General features: G+C 36.5%; 1 protein-coding gene across 3 annotated transcripts in view; it reads right to left on the reverse strand.

The window, feature by feature from the left end:
* Nucleotides 1-20,519, reverse strand: part of LOC110022478 (exocyst complex component SEC6) — a 119,954-nt gene that overhangs the window by 31,150 nt on the left and 68,285 nt on the right. For 2 of the 3 annotated variants that reach the window (XM_020721434.1, XM_020721433.1), the window contains exons 7-14: nucleotides 15,577-15,715; nucleotides 15,246-15,290; nucleotides 12,045-12,100; nucleotides 5,383-5,491; nucleotides 5,085-5,225; nucleotides 4,829-5,008; nucleotides 2,568-2,651; nucleotides 2,379-2,465 (exon numbers count right to left, since the gene is read on the reverse strand). In XM_020721434.1, the coding sequence (XP_020577093.1) occupies nucleotides 2,379-2,465; nucleotides 2,568-2,651; nucleotides 4,829-5,008; nucleotides 5,085-5,225; nucleotides 5,383-5,491; nucleotides 12,045-12,100; nucleotides 15,246-15,290; nucleotides 15,577-15,715 (841 nt within the window). The remainder of the gene's footprint in view (nucleotides 1-2,378; nucleotides 2,466-2,567; nucleotides 2,652-4,828; nucleotides 5,009-5,084; nucleotides 5,226-5,382; nucleotides 5,492-12,044; nucleotides 12,101-15,245; nucleotides 15,291-15,576; nucleotides 15,716-20,519) is intronic. The other variant, XM_020721435.1, reaches the window with a different exon arrangement.

Here is a 20,519-nt window from a genome sequence, read left to right on the forward strand (position 1 = left end):
GGACGCGTTGGCGCAGTCCGTTTCGTCATCCGGGGTCGCTCGGACGACGTTGTCGACGATCGGGTAAAAAACTCGCCGAAATTTGAATTTCACAAAATTTTGACCCGCGATCGATCGTCCCAAAAAGTTTAATTGAGCATTCGACAAGTAACAATGCAGACAATGCGAATTGCGGCGATCGGACGTATCGACCCTCCGAATTGCGAAGCTTGTGCGCGCGGGAGTGCGAATTGTGCAAAAGGCCACCCTAAGGCTCAGGAAGGTCCTATAGGGAATCCCTTTTGGGTTTCCTCATGTTGGTTTCGTCCTTCTAAGTGCTAGAAGTTGATACCACACACGCGAAACTCCAGAAGGGGACGGAAGCAGGTCAAACTAAAACGAGGCGGGTCCCACTTCTAAGAATCTAAGATAGTCGCAGGAAGACCCCTAAGGCTAGATCCTAACTCCTACGAGGAATACTAGACCTCACGAAAAATTGAGGTCAACAGTTTCCTACAATTTTTCTTCATTTTTGGGAATCACTTGCGGTTTTCCTCGAGTCTTTCATAAGATGCATTCCCACTTGTTCTTTTATACATAAATGCATTTTTGCCCTACCTGCTAATCTCCCCACTATACTTGTTTACTTTCACCTGTGAGCTAATCTCATTCGCAAAAGCAGCATACCTGTCAGGTACACAAATTTATTTTATGTTTATAGCATTTTATTGTCTCTACTGCACATTCTACTGCTCTTCTTTACTGTAAATTTAATGCATTTTCTTTATTGCACCTCCAACTGTTTCTTTTGTGTATTATATATTTTAGAATAGAAGGACAATAGTTTGATTTTATAGGAGGTACCCAGTGACAAACCACCAACCCAACAATTGCATGTACATTTAAACTTAACATTAAACCTGAGGCTACTACGACATGGGGCATGCAGTAAGTCTTAGTGGGCAGCACGACTATGACGTAGCAGACGAAGGATGACGATCTGCAACAGCAAAATAAGTCCACATCAGCTAAACCTTTCTGTAGAATAAATAACATAACTCATAAGACTTCGAGATAGTTTGCTTAGCGCATTGTAAATCCTCATCTTGTCTTTTAGGCTTTTGCGCAACCCTGTTATGAAGACCTAACACTTTAATGATTTTGAGGTTGTCGTGCAATATGATGTAAATCCTCCTATCTTTCTAAGCTATTTGCACGATCGGATATCGTGCGAATGTAAGTCCTAAATTCTTAAATAAATTGCAAGATTAAACATTAAATAACATCATTTCAAAAAAATAAAGCCAAACAGTAGGATAGATGGAAGGTCACTCCATCATTTCAAAGACATAAAAGCAACTCCCATTTGACTTTCCCATGTCCAATATTGGAAACCTAAACTTTGAAATCTTGAAGGTAGAACCACTGATCTTAATCGAGAGTTTAAAGTGACCCCGGTCATTTAAGATGTAATTAACTATAGGAGTTTGCTTCTATAAGGAACTAAAAACCCAGATAAAATAAATCTAATCTAATCCTTATATTAGGTAGAGGAACTTGTCAGCCTCATATAAAAGGTTTCGCAGCCCAAACCAAACGATGTTACAAAATTCTTTGGTTTGAGTGGTTGAGCCTACTACAAGCGATATGTTTATCCTTCGAAATAGTGTGTTACTTGTAGTATCGCGCTCAGTCGTCCAAACTATTAAATATGTGAGATCTCTTTGGTCTCATTTATTTTAAAATAAAAAATATTATTTTCTTTTTTTTTAAATCAAAATTACATTGATATCTATATATACTTAAATTCAAATTTAAATCTCCATTTTCTAAAATCCCGGCTGACATTGCTTAGAGGGATATGATTATCATTAGCTCAAATTAGCTGATTTCCTGAAAACATAATAATTTTTAGAGACAATTTCTCACAAAACATATCCATTTTTGGGGCAATTTCTTACAAAACAAAAATCTTGCTTCTTTACAATACTGACATCAAACTACCTCAATTGACAATAATAACACCCAAATCTCAAAAACCACAATAAAACCCATCCCATGCTTTTTTGCTTTAATTAATTTCTTAATGGTTTGGTGGTCAGGTGTGTGAATCCATGGATTTGATAGTTCATTTCAATAACCCGGATGAAAATTTTGTAATAAGAAAGATTTTGGTAATATGCGCGAAATCCTGTTAAGATCAGCTCACCCAGCAATTGGATAGGAAAAACAAGAAGACAGGCCACACAAGCTAAGATCATGCTGGTTACTGAAAAGAAAAAAATAATTAACTAGTAAGAAATTAATCAGCTGAATAATTCAACACCCTGGAGCCTAAATTATTCCATAGACAACTACATATTCACCGGACAAAGTTATACAGAGGTAATGCTACTTACTTGCTCAGAATAGTTTTGCGGAAGAGCTTCAAGGGTGCTGTTACTAAGCTCAATCGAAAGCTCATAGCAACGCAAGTTGTTATTAATCTGAATTGAATATTTAAAAAATTAAAATTAAGCAAAACCTTGGTTGTAATTTAGGGACACGTCAAAAAATTAAAATGTTTGATTGAATGTAAAGGAACAAACCATGGCACAGAGAGGCTCCAGGCCAATTTCAGAAGCTGGTTCTTCTAACCTGTGTTTCTCAGCAGCTTGAAAATCAATCATAACCTATAGCACAAAAGAAAATTACAAAAATAATAATAATCAGACAGAAAAGCGGTCAAAATAACAAAATACAAGAAAATGAACTCAATATGATTTATTATTTATACAATTAGCCCCAAAATCAGGATATTTGAATTTCACTAATTTAAGGGAACATTTTCTTTCCATTGTGCAATATGTTGTTTCAAATGCTTCGCAATGATTTGCCATCTTTATAAACAATAAGAATTCATAACTTCAACCATCAATATAATCGTTACAATCTACTTCTGTTTGATATTCTTTGTTCCCTAAAGATAGAATTGACACAATCTTATTCTTGTTAATATCATTGTTATTTTAAGGGTCTGTTTCCAATTTATCCAAATAAACATTTTATCCTGATAATCTGCTGATTACAACTTATCCTAATAAACTGGTTGGTTGTTTGGTTTGTGCATTTCGAAAACAGCTGATTCATAATAAATGATCATTCAGCCCTTGTCTGCATAAAAGTTATTTAGATGTTTGGTTTCTGATTTGCAGTTTTTTTCTAAAGAAATGAATAATTTGACACGGAGCAGTTGTACAGTTCACAACAAAACTGCAATGTCCACACATTAGATATTTTAGAAGTAATAAAACCCCTTCAGAATAGTACAAAAAAAGATATACACCTCAACTAATAGTGAGTATTAGGAAACCTAAAAGAAATCCTTATTTCTCCCCAAATCCTCCATCCTCATTTCTCCAAAATGCCACATCTGCCAATCGCAAAATTTACCATACTCCAAGGTAATGGAAATTTAAAAAACGAATGCCAATCTCGGAAATAATAGCAACCATGAATGTCCAAAAACCAACAACAAAAAACGAAAACCATCTCCAATGCTCCAAAGACTCTCAACGCACGGAAAACACTTTATCGTGAATTAGAAGAGCCATTGACACGCAATGCTCCAAAGACCCTCAACGCAATGCTCCAATGTTACGGATCACAACAAAATAATGTTAAATACTTATAGAGCAAAGCGATGTTTAATCGCAGAGGAGAGAACGAGAAGACCAATCGAAACCTAGGGCAAGAAACGCAGGGGAGAGAGCGACAAGAACAGGGTAGACGATCAAATCCTAGGGCACGAGACGCAGGGAAGAGGGCGAGTTCAGGGGGGTATATAAGTAAAAATTGGATCGAGACGCTGGCCCGCGGGGATGAGGCTGCGGGCTGCATCTAGTATTAAAGCGATAATCGCTTTTGGCTCCACGCACTCCAAACGCAATAAACAAAAGCCCTCCCTGCGTTTGAAAACGCCTAAGCTGTGGATAAGCCACCCCAAATGCACCCTAAATATCAATAAGGTACATAACAAGTCCAAGCTTCTCAATGCTGAAGCTTCACATTTTCATTCAATTTAGAATTGACATTCATCTATCGTAATTATAAGAAGCAGTAAATACAAGAAACAATAAATGCAGATTTACCATTTCAGAATGAATGGGTAAATCAAATGCATGAAGCAGCCATCAATGGCGACAGCCCATCCAAAATAGCTATGCTAACTGTGATCATTCCGAAAATATCCGATTTTTAAACCAATAGACTTCCCTAAAATTTTAATGTCGTATAATTTCAAGAAAGGTCTCCACAATCCTCCTACATTACAAGCAATACAACAACAACAACAGCTTTACTTCTTTAGAACTTAAAAATATAATTTCTGCATTGGAAAATTATTTCAAGGCTCATTTGTGTGATTCAATGCATGGCATTGCTAAAAACTCTGTCAGCTGGTTTGGTGGCCAATATATGACCAGATTATGTGTACCGCTCAAGCTCAGGTATCTCAGTCAAGAATAAAAATTTTTGTCTTTACAGGTCAAGCACATCCTATTGGTCATTCAGTTTTTGAAAGAATCAATCATATTACAGAATAATGACTTCTACATTTGTGATTTTAGGTGATTTGATTAAATTTTGATTCTGTCGTTAAGATGAATCAATTCTATGTAGAAAGGGTAAAAACATTATTCACATTTTTATCCAGAAATGATTGATTAGCCAGTTTAAAAAATAAACATGGTTTATGATTATAATCGTGAACCTAAACATTAAGATAATATAGGGCCAGCAACATCTTGAATTGAAGTTACAAGTCTTCATTTACAAATAATTTGAAAAACTACTAAGCACAAAATCTTGCCTGAATAATTGCAAGTGCTGTACGGTACAGCATAACGTCTGTGCTGTTCTCTCTAACAATTTGAACTTGTTCAGTCAAAATTCGAAATAGATCCACAGCTGCTGGTGTGTACAGCTTGCCATCTTCTGTTTTCTTAGGCGGTTGTACCTTGTCAGCACCCAAAATATTTGTGTACCATTTCTGTGTTAGAAAAATATTAAAAAAAATGTTAAGCTGCATTCTCTCCGGCTAAATTAAGCTTTAACAGGCAAATTACCTTCGTTGAAGCTTGCATCCGTTCCATGTATGCATTCATTAGTGGATCCATGGCGCCACTTTCAGAACAGACCTGAGCTAAAGACTCGTCAACTCCAAGGCCAATCAAATTTTCTTGGTATTCAACAACCCATCCAGTCACCTAAATGTAATCAGTTTTTAAAAGTGTTAAAAAATTCAAATTGGTAAACGGAAACCAAAGCAGTAAATGTACTCCACAATTGGATCGTTGCTTTTTGAATGGAGTGGAGGGCATAGTACATAAGTAAAGAATTTCTCTGAAAGAAAAATTTGTTTACCTTTAATATTTCTATATTTGTTAAATTATCTGCCCTATCACTGAAAAGCCTAAGCATTTGAATAAACCTTTCCGTATATTGATTAACCATTAGCTGGAAAATTTCATATCTGCAACAGACGAGAAACTATGACGTTAGAATGTAATAAACAAAAGTATTTTCCCAGAACATGATGGTTCTTTAAAAAAATATTAAATTCATTGTACGACTAAAAGTTGAAGGTTATCAACAAAAGTATCAGGGAAATAAGTATAGTTTAATATGACAAAGATCTCATAGAGGATAACATCAATCAATCTACTCAAGTTCGGAAGAGTTTCCCCTCCAATTGAGGATTAGCAATTGTCCAAAGAATTACTTGTCTCCAAAACCAAAATACACAGCCCAGGAATTACAGTAGGATTTGAATAGAGACCCAAAAGCTAGATGAAAATAAGAAATTAAAACAAAAGGTCATCAGCTTTAAAAAAATTGAATATGATGCACCTTTAAAAAATCAGGCAAAGAATAAACTCGAAGAGGCCATGCACAGTCCACTACATTATCAAATTTCTAAAATCATTTTAAAATTGTCATTTAGCTGACAAGTGAGATAATGTGGCGGCTGGCATGGTAGTGGTTCAGTAGTACATCATGAACTAACTTCAAGATAAGAAGTGGGACAACTTGGTGAAAATATTATTCAACTAAAGATCTCCCCAGCCATGATGAAGAAAGCTAGCAGAAAAAAAAAACACAGAACAAAAGAAAACAAAAATAAAAGTCTAAGAAATAAAAAACGCTGGAAATAATCAAAATGTTTAATGATCCAAATGTAGTAGTTTCTTTACCCCCAGCCCTTCATGTTATTGTCGGTCAACTTTTGATTTGAAAATAATTTTGTCAATTTAATTTAATATAAGAGGTATATACTTTTGGTTTTAAAAGTAGTGTGTACCAACCCTATCACGAAAAAATCATGACATGCACAGTCCACTACATTATCAAATTTCTAAAATCATTTTAAAATTGTCATTTAGCTGACAAGTGAGATAATGTGGCGGCTGGCATGGTAGTGGTTCAGTAGTACATCATGAACTAACTTCAAGATAAGAAGTGGAACAACTTGGTGAAAATATTATTCAACTAAAGATCTCCCCAGCCATGATGAAGAAAGCTAGCAGAAAAAAAAAACACAGAACAAAAGAAAACAAAAATAAAAGTCTAAGAAATAAAAAACGCTGGAAATAATCAAAATGTTTAATGATCCAAATGTAGTAGTTTCTTTACCCCCAGCCCTTCATGTTATTGTCGGTCAACTTTTGATTTGAAAATAATTTTGTCAATTTAATTTAATATAAGAGGTATATACTTTTGGTTTTAAAAGTAGTGTGTTTTAATTTAAAAAAAATGAGACTAAATGGATCTCATTTGTCCAATAGTCTATATAATCGTGTTTGATACCACGAATATTACACTTTCACGAAAGATAAGTGTGTGCCTCGGTGATGGACTCAATCAAACAAACTAAGAGATTTATGACATTCGTTTGGTCTGCGAATCATTTATGCGTGACCGACAAGTTCCTCTATCTAATAAAGATTAACCAGAGTTTATTTTAGCTGAATTTCAAATTCCCTATAGAGTCAAGCCCCTATAGTTAATTACATCTTAAATGACTGGGGTCACTTGAGAAAACTCTCGATAACGATCACGATCAGAGGTACGATCAGAGGTACTAGTCTTCAAGAATTCAAGTTTTAGGTTTTCACGGTAGGACGTGGAAAATCAAGTAGAAGTGACTCAAGTGGGAACAGTTTTTTTCAAGAGTCGAAGGAAGGAAACAGTAGAGGTCGTCGCAGATCTTGAGGGGAACCCTCACTGACTTCCCAAGTTATCCTATTGTGTGGCTGAGTTTTGGAGATTATGTTATTTAAATGTTTAATTTTGTCAATTTTATTATCTGGAACTTATACTGGCATAATACCCAATTATACAAATAGTCCACAGAGATAGAAGAACTTACGCTGTACCGGGCGACAGCCTCGGAACCTAAGGGAGTTAAGACTTACGCAGCACAACATGGTTGCACATGAGCCTAAAGAGAGTGTGAGGGTTTACGCCACGCTTGACGAGCTACCTCGAAGTCCTATGGGTTGTTATTGTTTAATTCTAAGAAGACGTTTGCTAATGAGACCTGTTTCTTCTCTCGAAGATGTTCGTCTGTACGCCCTCGTCGTGCTGCCCACAGCGTTAGCTCCAAGCTCCTTGTTGAAGTAGCAGTTCAAGGTTTAGAAGGTTCTGGTTTGAGGTTTTATGTTTCACAGTTTTTTTATCAAATTTTGGTTTTTTTGTTGTTGTTCAAATGTCATATTTGGAGGGGGGTTAATTTAATTAGAGCGACACCGGTTAGAATCTCACGGTTCTCTCATTCCGACATCACTATTTTGTTTTGAATTTACTTAGTCTAAAGGAGTTATTAAGCTCGTTTAGACTGGAGAATTCTCGTTAGCAACCGTGGGTTACATTATCCGAGATATTCTCATAAATCAAAAAGGGATGGATTAAGTGTGTCCAAAAGATTTAAAAGTGTACATTAATTTTCGAAAATGTATTTTTATTGTTTTGCAAATAATGTAAAGCATGCATGTTGTTTATGAGTAATGTAAAACATATATACAAACAAAATGTACGGGAAAAATAAATAAAATGCAGTGCAAAAAACTGTAAAATATATAACGGGATCTCTACAACTGCTGCAATGTTAGCATCACATGTGAAAATAAACAGATATAACTAAAGATTTAATAAACACATCAAATATGAGCTTAAGTATGTAAAAGAACAGGTGACACATGAAAGCTCAAAAAAGACCTGTAAAAATTTGGATAGATGCTACAAACCCAAACTATCGAAGGAGGGAAACTCCTAACCACGATCGAAATAATTAACCAGCGGACTTTGGTAGAATTCTGTCAAATGTTTATTTGGTTTTTCATGCATGTAGAGTTTATTCAGCAGATAAAAGTATTGTTGTTGCAAATGGAGATTATTATTATTATTATTATTATTTTAATATATGTGGAAATGCATGCAGGAGTGTAGTATCTGTGTAAGTGTGAAAAAATGAAATAGTCCACCGGTTGCTCGCTTCAATCGGGCTAGAATCACCTAGCAACCTAAGAGAGTCGGAGGCAATTTCGCAGCAAGAGTTGATGAATAGTCTCTGAGCCTACTATCCCCTTTTAGATGGTCATCGAGGCAGGAGATATTATTCTAATAAATTCACTTCGTATTCCTCGTTTAAACACACACAAGCAATGTCGTCATCGTCCTAAAAAAAGAAAATAAAACGGGAGGGGGGGAGAGGAGAGACTGACCCAACTCCCAAAAATCAGCGTGACAGAAGAACAAAACGAGTGGATCAGCTAAAAAAAAAGGTGTTTAAATCCTCATAAGATCACGATCCAGAGAAACTCAAAACTATAGGCAAAGGTGCCCCATAACCACCTCTAAACCGTGTGCAAATAGGCACTTAAAGGCTACATAAACCTGCTCCAAAACAACGATTTACAATGCCCCCAAATAGCTCTTCATATGAGCCCAAACAACAACTAAATGAGCCCAAACAACAATTACGAAACACCCTACAGCTTCAAACAGCATTTAGCAACTCCAAGCAGTCATTTAAATGTCCCAAACAGCGATTATATGAACCTAAACAGCATTATAAAACATCCTACAGCAATTAAAAGCTCCAAACAGCAGCTTACAGCATTAGACAACACTTTTAAACCCCAAACAACAGCTTTCTACCATTAAACAACACTTTTCCAGCTCTCACCGCACTCCTACAGCTCTCCCACAGCTCTCACAGCACTTCTAAAGCTCTCACAACACTCCAAACAGCTCTCACAGCTCTCCCACAGCTCTAACAGCACTTCAAACATCAGCTTTCAAGCCCAAACAATAACTTTCAAGCCCAACAGCAGCTTTTGAATCTCCAAACAGCTGTTTTCAAACCCAAACAACAGCTTTCAAGCCCAAAGGCAGCTTCTGAATGACACCCAAACAATAATTAAAAAAAAACCTCCAAACAGCAATTTTAAATAGCAATAAAAAAAAGATGGAGCAACAATTAATATGTTGACTGCAGATAGAAAGCTCAACAGGTTTCCAACAACAAATATCTCAAACAGAAGAAAGATACTTTTGAAGCAAGATAATAGTGGCATAAGCCAACTTTGCAGGAGTCTTATGTTTGAATATATGAAAAGTTAACTAACAACTATCAAGCAAAAATCTTCCCTCTGCTTATCAAAAACTTTTCCCTAAGCCAATCATTCATATTTGTAAGTATCCTCAACAGAATGGTATGGTAAGAAAAAAAAAAAGAGGCAAACACAAGAGGGCAGTATTGAAAATTGATCGTTGAAATCCACCACATAACAAAAGGCAGCAGCTTTCTGATCAATCCCTAAAATAAAGCTTCAAAAAAATGACTGGAATATGCCAAAATATCAATTGTTCTTAACAATCCTCGCAGGAGGCTTTGTGTCGTGAAGTAAAGCGCACTTCCAAGTGCAGTTTTAAAGAAACTGGCTACACTGGTTTCCAAAAATCCACCACGACAACAAAACAGGCGAGAAAATCACCACAACAGCTTGCTAAACATAAACGAAAGCATGCAAATGAGTAATAGAGAAGAGGAGTTTATGAGAAAACTCGGCATAAATGAAAATGAAGTCCCTTCAAACCTTCAGACAAGAACAGAGGTTGAATAAAAAAAGTAGAAGTGCAGGAATTTCGGCTCTTTGTTCACAGCGATCTCGTCGATGCTTCCTTGCTACCAGAAACCGCGATTTTCTGAAAAATCAATTGGGACGGCAATGATTTAAGGCGGAATTGGAAATAGAGGACAAGAGAGGCGAACAATGGTTTCTGTAGAGAGGGATAGGGTGTCGAGCGTGAGAGGGTGTTTGGTCGTGCGAGGGAGGGGAGCAGGCAAGCGGCTTCGGCGCGGAGGAGAGTAGTAGAGTGGGGGAGTTGCGGCCGAGGCGATCGGGAGAGGGGAAGGCGACACTGGCATGGAGGGAGAGGGGCAGAGGGCTTCGGTGCAGAGAGGTCGCGAGCTTCGGCGTAGGGGATAGGAGGTGATGGTTTTGGGTCACGCGAGAGAAGGCGAGGGCTTCGGTTCACAGAGGAGGGGAGACGAGGGCTTCTGTTCGCAGAGAGGAGTGAGGGTTTTTTGTGCAGAGGGTGAAGGAGTCGAGTGGGATCTCTCGAGAGCGGGGGTAAGGCGAGGGGACTTTTGTGCTGAGGAGAGGAGGCGAGCGGGGGAGTCGAATAATGCCAGACAGAAGGAGCTCGCGAATTGTATATCTGAACTTTCAAAATATTCGTTACAGGTCATTAGGCACGCAATTTATTAACTTCTATGTGGGGAGCAGGTTTATTAGACAAATAATGATCCCTAATTAAACTCTATTAAAGTACAATTAGGGCGGTTAATTTTGAAATCCGAAATTTGAAATCATTTAGCTCGTATTCAACCCTTGTCCAGCTCAAATTGAACCCGAATTGCACCTGGGCTGAGCCTAGACTCGCTTCCTTTAATTAAATATTTACGCGCATCAATTTGTGTCGTTTGATCTCGCGCGAAATCATAGCAATATGGGTGTCCCTCCCAACTAAAATCGACGTTCTGGACGTGTCGGTGTGGTCCGTTTTGTCATCCGGCCCGAACAAGTTTACCGACAATCAGGTGAAAAAAACGTCAAATTTAATTTTTCTTCAAATTTTGGGTTTGTGACGGCTTATTTTGAAAATTTATTTTAGTTTAATCATTGGTACAATGTGTGTAAGTGTCGGTGACGTGAGTTGCTAGGTTTACGCTCGATGTATGTAAATGTATATGTGTGAAATTCAAAATAGGTATTCCTAAAGCCTCCTGATCTTATAGGAATCCATATTTGAACCCTCTACATGTTAGTCCTTAGCCCTTGCAACTGAGAGTTGAGTGCTTGGGACTACTCATGCGAGGTCTTCACAAAAATGAGTCAAGAAGTGGTTCAAAGTTCTAGGTGAGGTGGGCTCCGTCACTAATCCACTAGGATGGTCAATAAGAAACTCCTAAAGTCATATCCTAGGTTCTAAGAGGAAGAAACTAAGAACTCACTGAAAATGAGGTCAACAGTTATCAAGAAAGCAACGTCCCAAAATGATCTCGTTTTTGTCAACCAATTGCAAATTTTTACTTTTAATTTTCACATTCATTATACTTTAAATGTCAGACAAGGGTATCCAATCACATGTTTTCCCACTTAGTTTTCTAGCACTACATTTGAATATTTAAATGGTTCGAGTCCAGCAGACAGACAAAGACGAAGGATTAATAAATTTTTTTAAAAAATAATATTAAAAAAAAAATCTGAATCTTCAACTATGGCATAAGCCCAAAATTTCTGCTAAACGGTATAGAAAATCAATCAAACACATGAAGGAAGATAAAAATGGTAAATGTTGCTAGTCCAAGAAATACAAATTTCAAGACCAAAAATGACAAGCTAAACAGTCATACTTTCACATGCTGCAGTTAAACCCAATCAAATACTCTTCCATTGCATGAAATCAGTAAGTTTAAGCAAAAAAGGCAGAGGATGAAGATGAAATGAGCAACAAACCTTGGGGGAAAGCAAGGAGCCACAAAGTCATAAATGTCTCCAAGCTCATTACCAATCTAGCAAAGAAAATTAAACATAAAATCAAGCACTGGCAAGATATCACAACTGCTTTTGTATAAAGCACCACATCTCCTCCCCCCCCCCCCCCACAAAACCACAAAACAAAATAATAATAATTATATGAAACCCACAGGAAAACTAATGCCACAGAAGTATAAATAGTTTTCTCCCATACTGCATATCACCAAACAATTCACCATAAGAGAAAGAAAACTATGCAGGGAAAATAACAAACATTTAAAACAGATGAAATTTAATGGAAAAATGAAGCAATGAAATTTTCTTATGAAAAAAATGCAAATGAATAAATCTGTACAAATATCTTAAGGGAGAGGCTTTTGTCCACTATATAAAATAGTAAATCAAAAAGGGGAAAAGAGCACATGATTCCCATTTTTCTCCTCTTGGCTTAGAATATGGGACAAGCAAAGTTTGTGTGTCCAACACGTTTTAACATTCTTGCAATAATGCATCAACATTATGGCAGAGTTCTCACATAACAAAAATAAACAAATAAATAATATCCTTCTTCAAAATGATGCCTTCACATAGGGCTCCCGATTCTACAAGTCATGAAGGAAAGTGATGCTAGGTACAGAGAAGCAAATAAGTTGTTGGGTTTTCAAGCGATGCAAAGAACACAATGAGGAGAGAGAAGATGCTCAGGGGAGGTCATCAACTAGATAGAGAGAAAGAAGCTAATGGAGTGGTAGTCACATAGGTTTGCAGGTGATGTAAGGGTGAGGAAGAGGTGAGCAATATAATCAGATTTTTCAAAAGAGAAAAAGTTCTCAACAGAGAGAAAGAAGGGGCAACAAAGGTTGGTGATGAGATGAGAAAAATGACATTTAAGGATGGTGTAAAGGATGGGTTGAAGAAAAAGAGCATTGGGTCTTTATCCTAGAAGCATTTAAAGATGCAGTCAACAATGATCACAAAACGAAAAAAAAAAATAAGTATGTAAAGAATAGCGAAAGCGAATGAAATGGAAGCTAGGAATCTTAATGTTGGTGATAGTGGAGATGAAATAAAAATACATTCTTTCTAATCCTTTTGGTGAATAGTTGATTAAGAGGTATTAAATTTTGATGTAATACAAGACAACTAATGCTTACCTTTTCTATACCATAAGAAATCTTTAAGCTTTTGAAACGTGTCTAAGATGTATTTGTGTCCAATATTTTTCAATAATAGATGTGTCTCGTGTTTGTGTCGCATCGTGTTCTTGTCCTCATGTCCACATCCATGCATCATAGATTCCAACCCAAATGATAGCTTGCCATGCAAGCGAAGAAGCTAGAGTTGCCCATCAAAGAAGCAGCGCCAGTGGTATTTCCACGGGAAGAAGATTTCTGTTGTACTTCACTGTGCCAACCTAGGTGCTGGAAACTAGCCACCCAACTTACCATGTGTTCTACATGTCTATCAACAGAAAATACCAAGTATAGCAGAAGGTAAATAGTTTTTATCCCTTTTTTTTTGTCAACATTCTATGATTATACAAGGATGCAAAATATTTCCAAAATATGAGATTGATGGTGGTGAGGTGAGTTTTAAAAAATATCAGTAAAACACATCATGGAAATTGAGAAAGATAAAGTTATTAAAAATGTAAAATCAACATAAGGTTTTGAACAGAGACCCCCCCCCCCCCCCTCTTTTTCTTTTTTTGAAGATTCACATACACACCACCTAATTCCTACATATTTGCATGCATAACACCTAAACTTCAATTTTACATATATGCCAGCTTACCTATTTATTTCGCTTTTTAAAAGTTATAATAGTAGTAATTTTTTTTAAGTAATATTGAAGATTTGGGATGTATAAATATAAAAAAAGAAGTATAGGTGTTAGAAATGTAAATATATAGAAATTGGCTGTTATGTACGTAAATGCTCCTTTATTTTAAGTATGGAATCAAGAAGTGTTCTTTTGATGCTTTAAGCAAGAATAAAATAGAAACCAATCTTGTATTATAAGAAAACCTGATGAGGCATCTAATTTTATAAATTGATTGATAAAATTCCAAATTCCTCTCAAATTTGTGTTATTAGATATGAATTCTTTAAGCATATTCAACTCACAAAACAATTTATGTGTGGCAGTCACTTTGCATTGACATAAGGCTTGAGTTTTCAATTTATTGACGTATATCTTGTTTATTTTAATCTATGTATTTTTTAATTTGTTTGCATGCATGATTTGCATTTACATTTAATCGTCTGCTATAAATTAATGTTTCTTTTGCAGTGTAAAACCTAACCGTTGTATGGCTTTATTTCCCTCTTAGGATTTCTTGCAAAAGTTCATTCCTAAAAGATCTTTAAATTATTATTTCAAGCAAGTTTCACATATTTTATAATCTGCATCAAAAAGCTTGGAAGTCTTTGCTTAAGAGTTTGTGAACGGAATTTTATCCTTTAGCCCAGTTTTTGAGCAATAGTATCCTCCAAATGCATCATCAATACACATCAATCATAAATCGCAAGTTACGAATAAAATAACAATGTTAGTTAAGGATACCCCATGAAGGTATCTGATATTAGTGAAAAATGGACTGAACTTTTCTAACGGTAATTTACTTTAGGGGCATTTACATAACATGCCATCCAATTCTTATCTTTACATATCTAACACCAAAACTTTAATTTTTACATTTATACCACACAAATCTTTCATACCAAATCAAAAATACCATCATTTTAACTTTAAAATGTGAAATACACATTTCATACATAGGGAAGGTAGCAATGTTTATAAAAAAATGAAGTTTAGGTGTTAGAAATTTAAATACATTAGAATTGAGTGGAATGCATGTAAATCTTCCTTCGATCTTATGAGCTCATGAGTACATATGCAGACGGATGTTCATTACAGGTCACTAGGACATTTCAATAGATGCATATGTATTTTAAATCATCTGCAGTGTTTACTTCATATATGAAAACTTCACCTCAGTACACTTCCATTAAATGCCTACACTGCTTCATTCTTTAGTAACACGAGGGAAATTCATTGAAAGCATTTTAAAAAAAAGTATTGCAAGAGGGCAATTGCCGAAGTGCTATTCACATCATGTCCAACAAAAATTTAAAGATGGGGTTGACAAAAATGATCTGATTGAAAAGAGAACTATACCTCTCGGGCTTCCTCCAAAGAAGCTTTTAGATCTTCAAACACAAGCTGCAAAAATGCACATTGATGGCATACCGTACATTTGTCATGAGATAAAAGAGAAAAGCGATAAAATGGACCCCTGACTTTTTGAAGTGGGTCATTTTAATACCAGAGTTTATAAAAGTGTCAATTTAGCCCTCAAACTCTTTTAATTAAGGCTAAAATAGTCCTCCTAATCTGGCACTTTATATATTATGAGACTAAAATGACCCATATAAAAAGTTAGGAGACTATTTTCATACTTTCCTCTGAGATAAAATTTAGAACATATCCTAGGTACATGTAGTCAAACCTGTGTCAGCAATTTGTTAAACCTTTCTTCAACTGTTTTTCTAATTTGCTCATAGCACTTATCCTTGTAACATTTTCCCTGAATTTTCTTCTCATGCGGAGCATTTCTTGGAGAAGCTGTAACAGCTGCACCTTTTCTACTAAATGTAAAACAAATAAATGCAGAAAAGTAACGTAAGGCTCATTAAATTAAGTGGAGAACAAGTAATGCAGGTTTCCTTGAGAGTCTACGATTTTCTAGCACAACCACATGATGTAATGGCTGAAATTACCAACAAAGATAAAATTTCATATTTCATAAATCACTAATTTAAATGAAAATTCATCTTTTTTAATAAAAACCAGAAAAAAATACTAAAAATTTAGGAAAGCAATAATTTAGTAATTTCCTAATAGAACTGTGGCATAGAAATCAGGATCATTAAAAATTACACATTGAACGAAAATTAAACAGCAATCAGAAAATTCATGCGGTCATGAAATTTCTTTGTTGGCCTCTATGGTGGTCGCCCTATCTTATCAACAAGAGGAATAATGTCAAAATCTTTGCCCTAAGCTTGGAATGCTAAGCCAGGACCATACAATCAAATTGAAATTTAAATACGCACGCAAAATATATACAACAAGAACAAGCCTCTATCCCACTAAGGATGGCTACATGAATCCTTTTTCTCCATTGTGCCCTATTGAGTGTCATATTTTCATTTAATTCTAATAAATTAATATCATTTTTTATACAATATGTCTATGCCTTTTTAGGTTCACATCTGTCTTGATAAGTCGAATCTAAAATATCTACTCTCCTAACCGGATCATCAGATGGTCGGTATTTAATATGATAAAACCATCTAAGACGACTCTCTCTAATCTTATCTGCCACTGGAACTACACAAACCCTGATATATTCATTTCGCATTTTGTCTCTAAGTGTAAAGCCACTCATCCTCTAAGCATTCTCATCTCAGCAACACTTAGTTTTATGTTTCTCTTTTATAGGCCAACATTATGCGCCATAAAGCATTGCAAGTCTCGGCATCTTATAAAAGTCTAAGGGGTACTTTTCTATATCACACAATAGCCTGATGCATGCCTCCACTTCAACCATCCAACCTGAATTCTGCTAATAACATCCACATCTATATCACCATTACTTTGAACAATAGACCCAAGATATCTAAAATGTTCACTCATTCAAATGATTTAATCACCAATTGTTACAACTTTGCCACTAAATCTACTACTACAACTAAAATTACATTCCATGTATTTAATTTTAGATCTACTCAAATGAAGGTCTTTAGAAACAGAAAAAACAACATAAAAATAACACTTAGATAGTCAACTCAAAGGTGTCTTCATTTTCATAAGAGTAAACTTTTACTTGGCTTCAACAGGTCCCACATTAAGCAAGACATTAAGTGGCAATTAAATCTAATTGTAAGATTTGGATGACAAAGTTAGAAATGAAAGAGGGCAAGAGAATGATAAAATAATAGATAAATGCTTATAAAGGCAAGAGGAAAACATTTTAACAGTACTGCAGCAGAACAGATATGAGGAATCGAACATCAAGCACAGTAAAATATAATTGGATGTCGTAAGAGAATGGTGGTGGGGTGGAACGAGCAGAGAGGAAAGGCTGGATGGTGGGAGGGAGTTGCAGGGGCGGGGGGTGTTTGTAATCAAACAAAAAATGAAACTTCACATTTAAAAAGTTGTTGATGGGAACTTACGCTCATCTCCTTTTGCACGATATCTTTTACTAAAAGGAGCACCATCACCATCATTATAGAACTTATGCTTTGTAATCAGTTTTATAAAGTCATCATATATATATATATATGCAGATATATATATAATTTACAATATCGGGATGATCACGGCCGCTCTGCTAGAGTTTGGCACCGCGGGCGATTTATATATAATTTACAATATCGAAATGATCACGGCCGCTCTGCTAGGGTTTGGCACCGTGGGTGATTTCGTGGCGACGCGAAGATGTTAGCGGCTAAACGAAGGCAACCCCTGGTGAGATCTTTCTGGTTTTTCGTTTTAGGCTTTCCCCTCGCTCTCCGCTTTCATCTCTCGTCTTCTTCTTCTCGTTACGTCATGGATAAGACTTACGCTGGGGTCACTGCAGGGATTTCATCTTCTGGGTCTCCTGCAAAGTTTGTCTTCCCTTCTTCTTTCCATGATTCGCTTGTTATTGGGGGTGATTTTAGCTTCATTAAACCTTAAGGTCGTAAGGGGGGTAAAAACGCGCTTTTTCTCTCCAATTCTGAAAATTATATCCTCGCCTCTGCTGTCGTTTTCATTTGGTTGGTAAATTTCTCTATGGTCTACCGAAATATGACTTTCTGTTGAAGAATTTTGAGTTGTTGAAATTATCGGGAGGATGGAAGATCGGGGCCTTGGATAGCCAACATATTTTGATACAACTTTCTAATGAAGATGATTATGCAAAGTTTTTCGCCCGTAGAACTGTCCATTTTGGTGATGTTTGGATGAAGGTCCTTAAATGGACAACTGACTTTGACCCCAAAACCGAGCTCCCTGTTATCCCTGTCTGGCTTAAACTCCCTGGTCTGAAAGTGCATTTGTTCAATCATGAAATTTTATTCTCGATTGCTGTCATGTACGGGAAACCTCTAATGCTTGATGCTCATACCTTCAATCTCACAACACAAGGCAATCTCACAAGGCCCTCGGTTGCTAGAATATTAATTGAGAGAGATATAACCTTACCTCCACCGGAGGATATTTGGATACTTTACTCATACGGGTTACTGACAGTCGGTTTTGCTTGAAAAACATCCATATTACTGTAGGCATTGTAGCATGTTTGGTCATGACTCTGAGCATTGTTTCCGTTTACATCCTGAATTAAGAAAATTCCCTACCAATCGACCGCCCCCTGGAGAGCAGAACCTACATTCTCACAACCATCTATGCAGACTGTTGATGCTGTGGTGGTTTCAGTTGACCCTCTTGCTGAAGATGTTGTGGCGGTTGGAGGTTCAAATGATTTGTCTGTTCCTTCTTTAGAAATTAACAGAATACCTACTCCTGGTATGGGGGATGCTGAGGTGGCTCACTTTACCGTGGATGTTACAGTTACTGACTTGGCTGAAGCCCTATCTTCACTGACCTTCAAACCGAACCCTCCACTCACGTACCTGTAGTTGCCGACCCCGCCCAACCTTCCTCTTCCGGTCCCTCCAATCACGTTATCTCACAGCAGGATCCATCCACAATTGTTGTCTCTGTCCTTGAATCTGAATGGCAAATTCAGAGATATAGTAGAAAACGAGGGAGAAGGAAATCTGAACTACCGAAATTACCACAATCAAATACTACTGATGTCACTTATCACTCAGAAGGTGAGCACTGACACCTACCCTCTAGGATTGCTAGAGGGGAGGGTGTCATGGGTCACAATGTTTAATGTTTTGGTGTGGAACATTAGAGGAGTGGCGGACCATCACTCCTTTAATCGTTTAAAGCATTTATGTAGGATTCATAAACCTGACATCCTTGCTATTTTGGAGCCTTTTGTTTCAATTCATAAAGATAGCATCATCAAGAGGCTCAAGGGTTATTCGCATTTCTGCAATGTGAACAACAAAATTTGGCTTTTTTTGGAAGAAGAATATCACTGTTAATATCATTGATGAAAATGTGCAATATGTTCTCATTCAATATTAATTTGAACTGTTTTCTGGTTGGGCTACGTTTATCTATGCTAGCTCTCACTTAAGGGATAAATTCTTTCTTTGGCAACAACTTACTCATATGGGGCTTGTAATTAATGATAATTGGTTCGTTTGAGGCGATTTAAATATGATTATGTCGCCTACAGAGAGATGGAATGGTGCTAAGATTGACACAAATTTTATTAATCGTTTATGTGAACATATTGAGGAAGCTGACCTTTATGATTTAGGTTTCTCTGGTCCTCCTTACACTTGGCGAAGAGGTTTTCTGTTACAACGTTTGGATAGATTCTTGGGAAACTCTCAGTTTTTGAGCTACTATAATATTATTCAAGTCAAGCATTTGAATCATGCTGCTTCGGATCATAATCTGATCCTGCTTACTTTAGCTTTTCATTCAAAGCCTTTCTCGATATCATTTTAAATTTTTTAATGTTTGGGCTACTCACACCACTTTCATTGACTTGATTAAACAGGTTTGGGTCTCTAACAGAAGTGAGAATCCTTGGCTTACGTTGTGGCAACTGCATAAGAATGTGGCTTTTCATTTAAAAAGATGGAAAATTAACACTTTTGGTAATGTTCACTCTAGGGTTCTAAAGGCCCAACAAGAGGTGGATGATTTAAAAGCTCAAGTGATTGCTACTCCTACTCCCGATCTTGGGCCTAAACTAGCGGATGCTCACCACACTCTTTTAGAGGAAATCTCTATTGATGAAGATTTCCTCAGACAGAAAGCTTGTGATAATCATTTCAAGAATGGTGACAGAAATACCAAATATTTTCATGCCACTATCAAACATCATCGTAACATAAACACCATCATCAAGATTGTTACCGATGAGGGCTTCACTCTTACTAATGCTGATCAGATTGGATTTAATACAGCTGATTATTTTTCTTCTCTTTATGCTGATACTCCACTCATCACTGGTATTATTTCTGATTATTTTGAGGACCAAAGAGATATGATCTCCAATCTCTCTTTGTCGGACCCCCCTACTGAGTTGTAAATTTTCAATGCCCTTAAAGATATTTAGCTCACAGAAGGCTCCTGACCCCGATGGTTTCACCTCCACTTTTTATATTTCTTGTTGGAACATTGTTAAGAAAGAAGTAGTGTTGGCTATTCAAAGTTTTTTCCAGGGAGTTGACCCTACAAATCATTTCTCTGTTGCACTGATTGTTCTCATTCTTAAGTCTACAGCTAAATCACACTGGAAGGATTTTA

Source organism: Phalaenopsis equestris, unplaced genomic scaffold (assembly GCF_001263595.1).
Source record: "Phalaenopsis equestris unplaced genomic scaffold, ASM126359v1 Scaffold000192, whole genome shotgun sequence".
Lineage (NCBI taxonomy): Eukaryota > Viridiplantae > Streptophyta > Magnoliopsida > Asparagales > Orchidaceae > Phalaenopsis > Phalaenopsis equestris.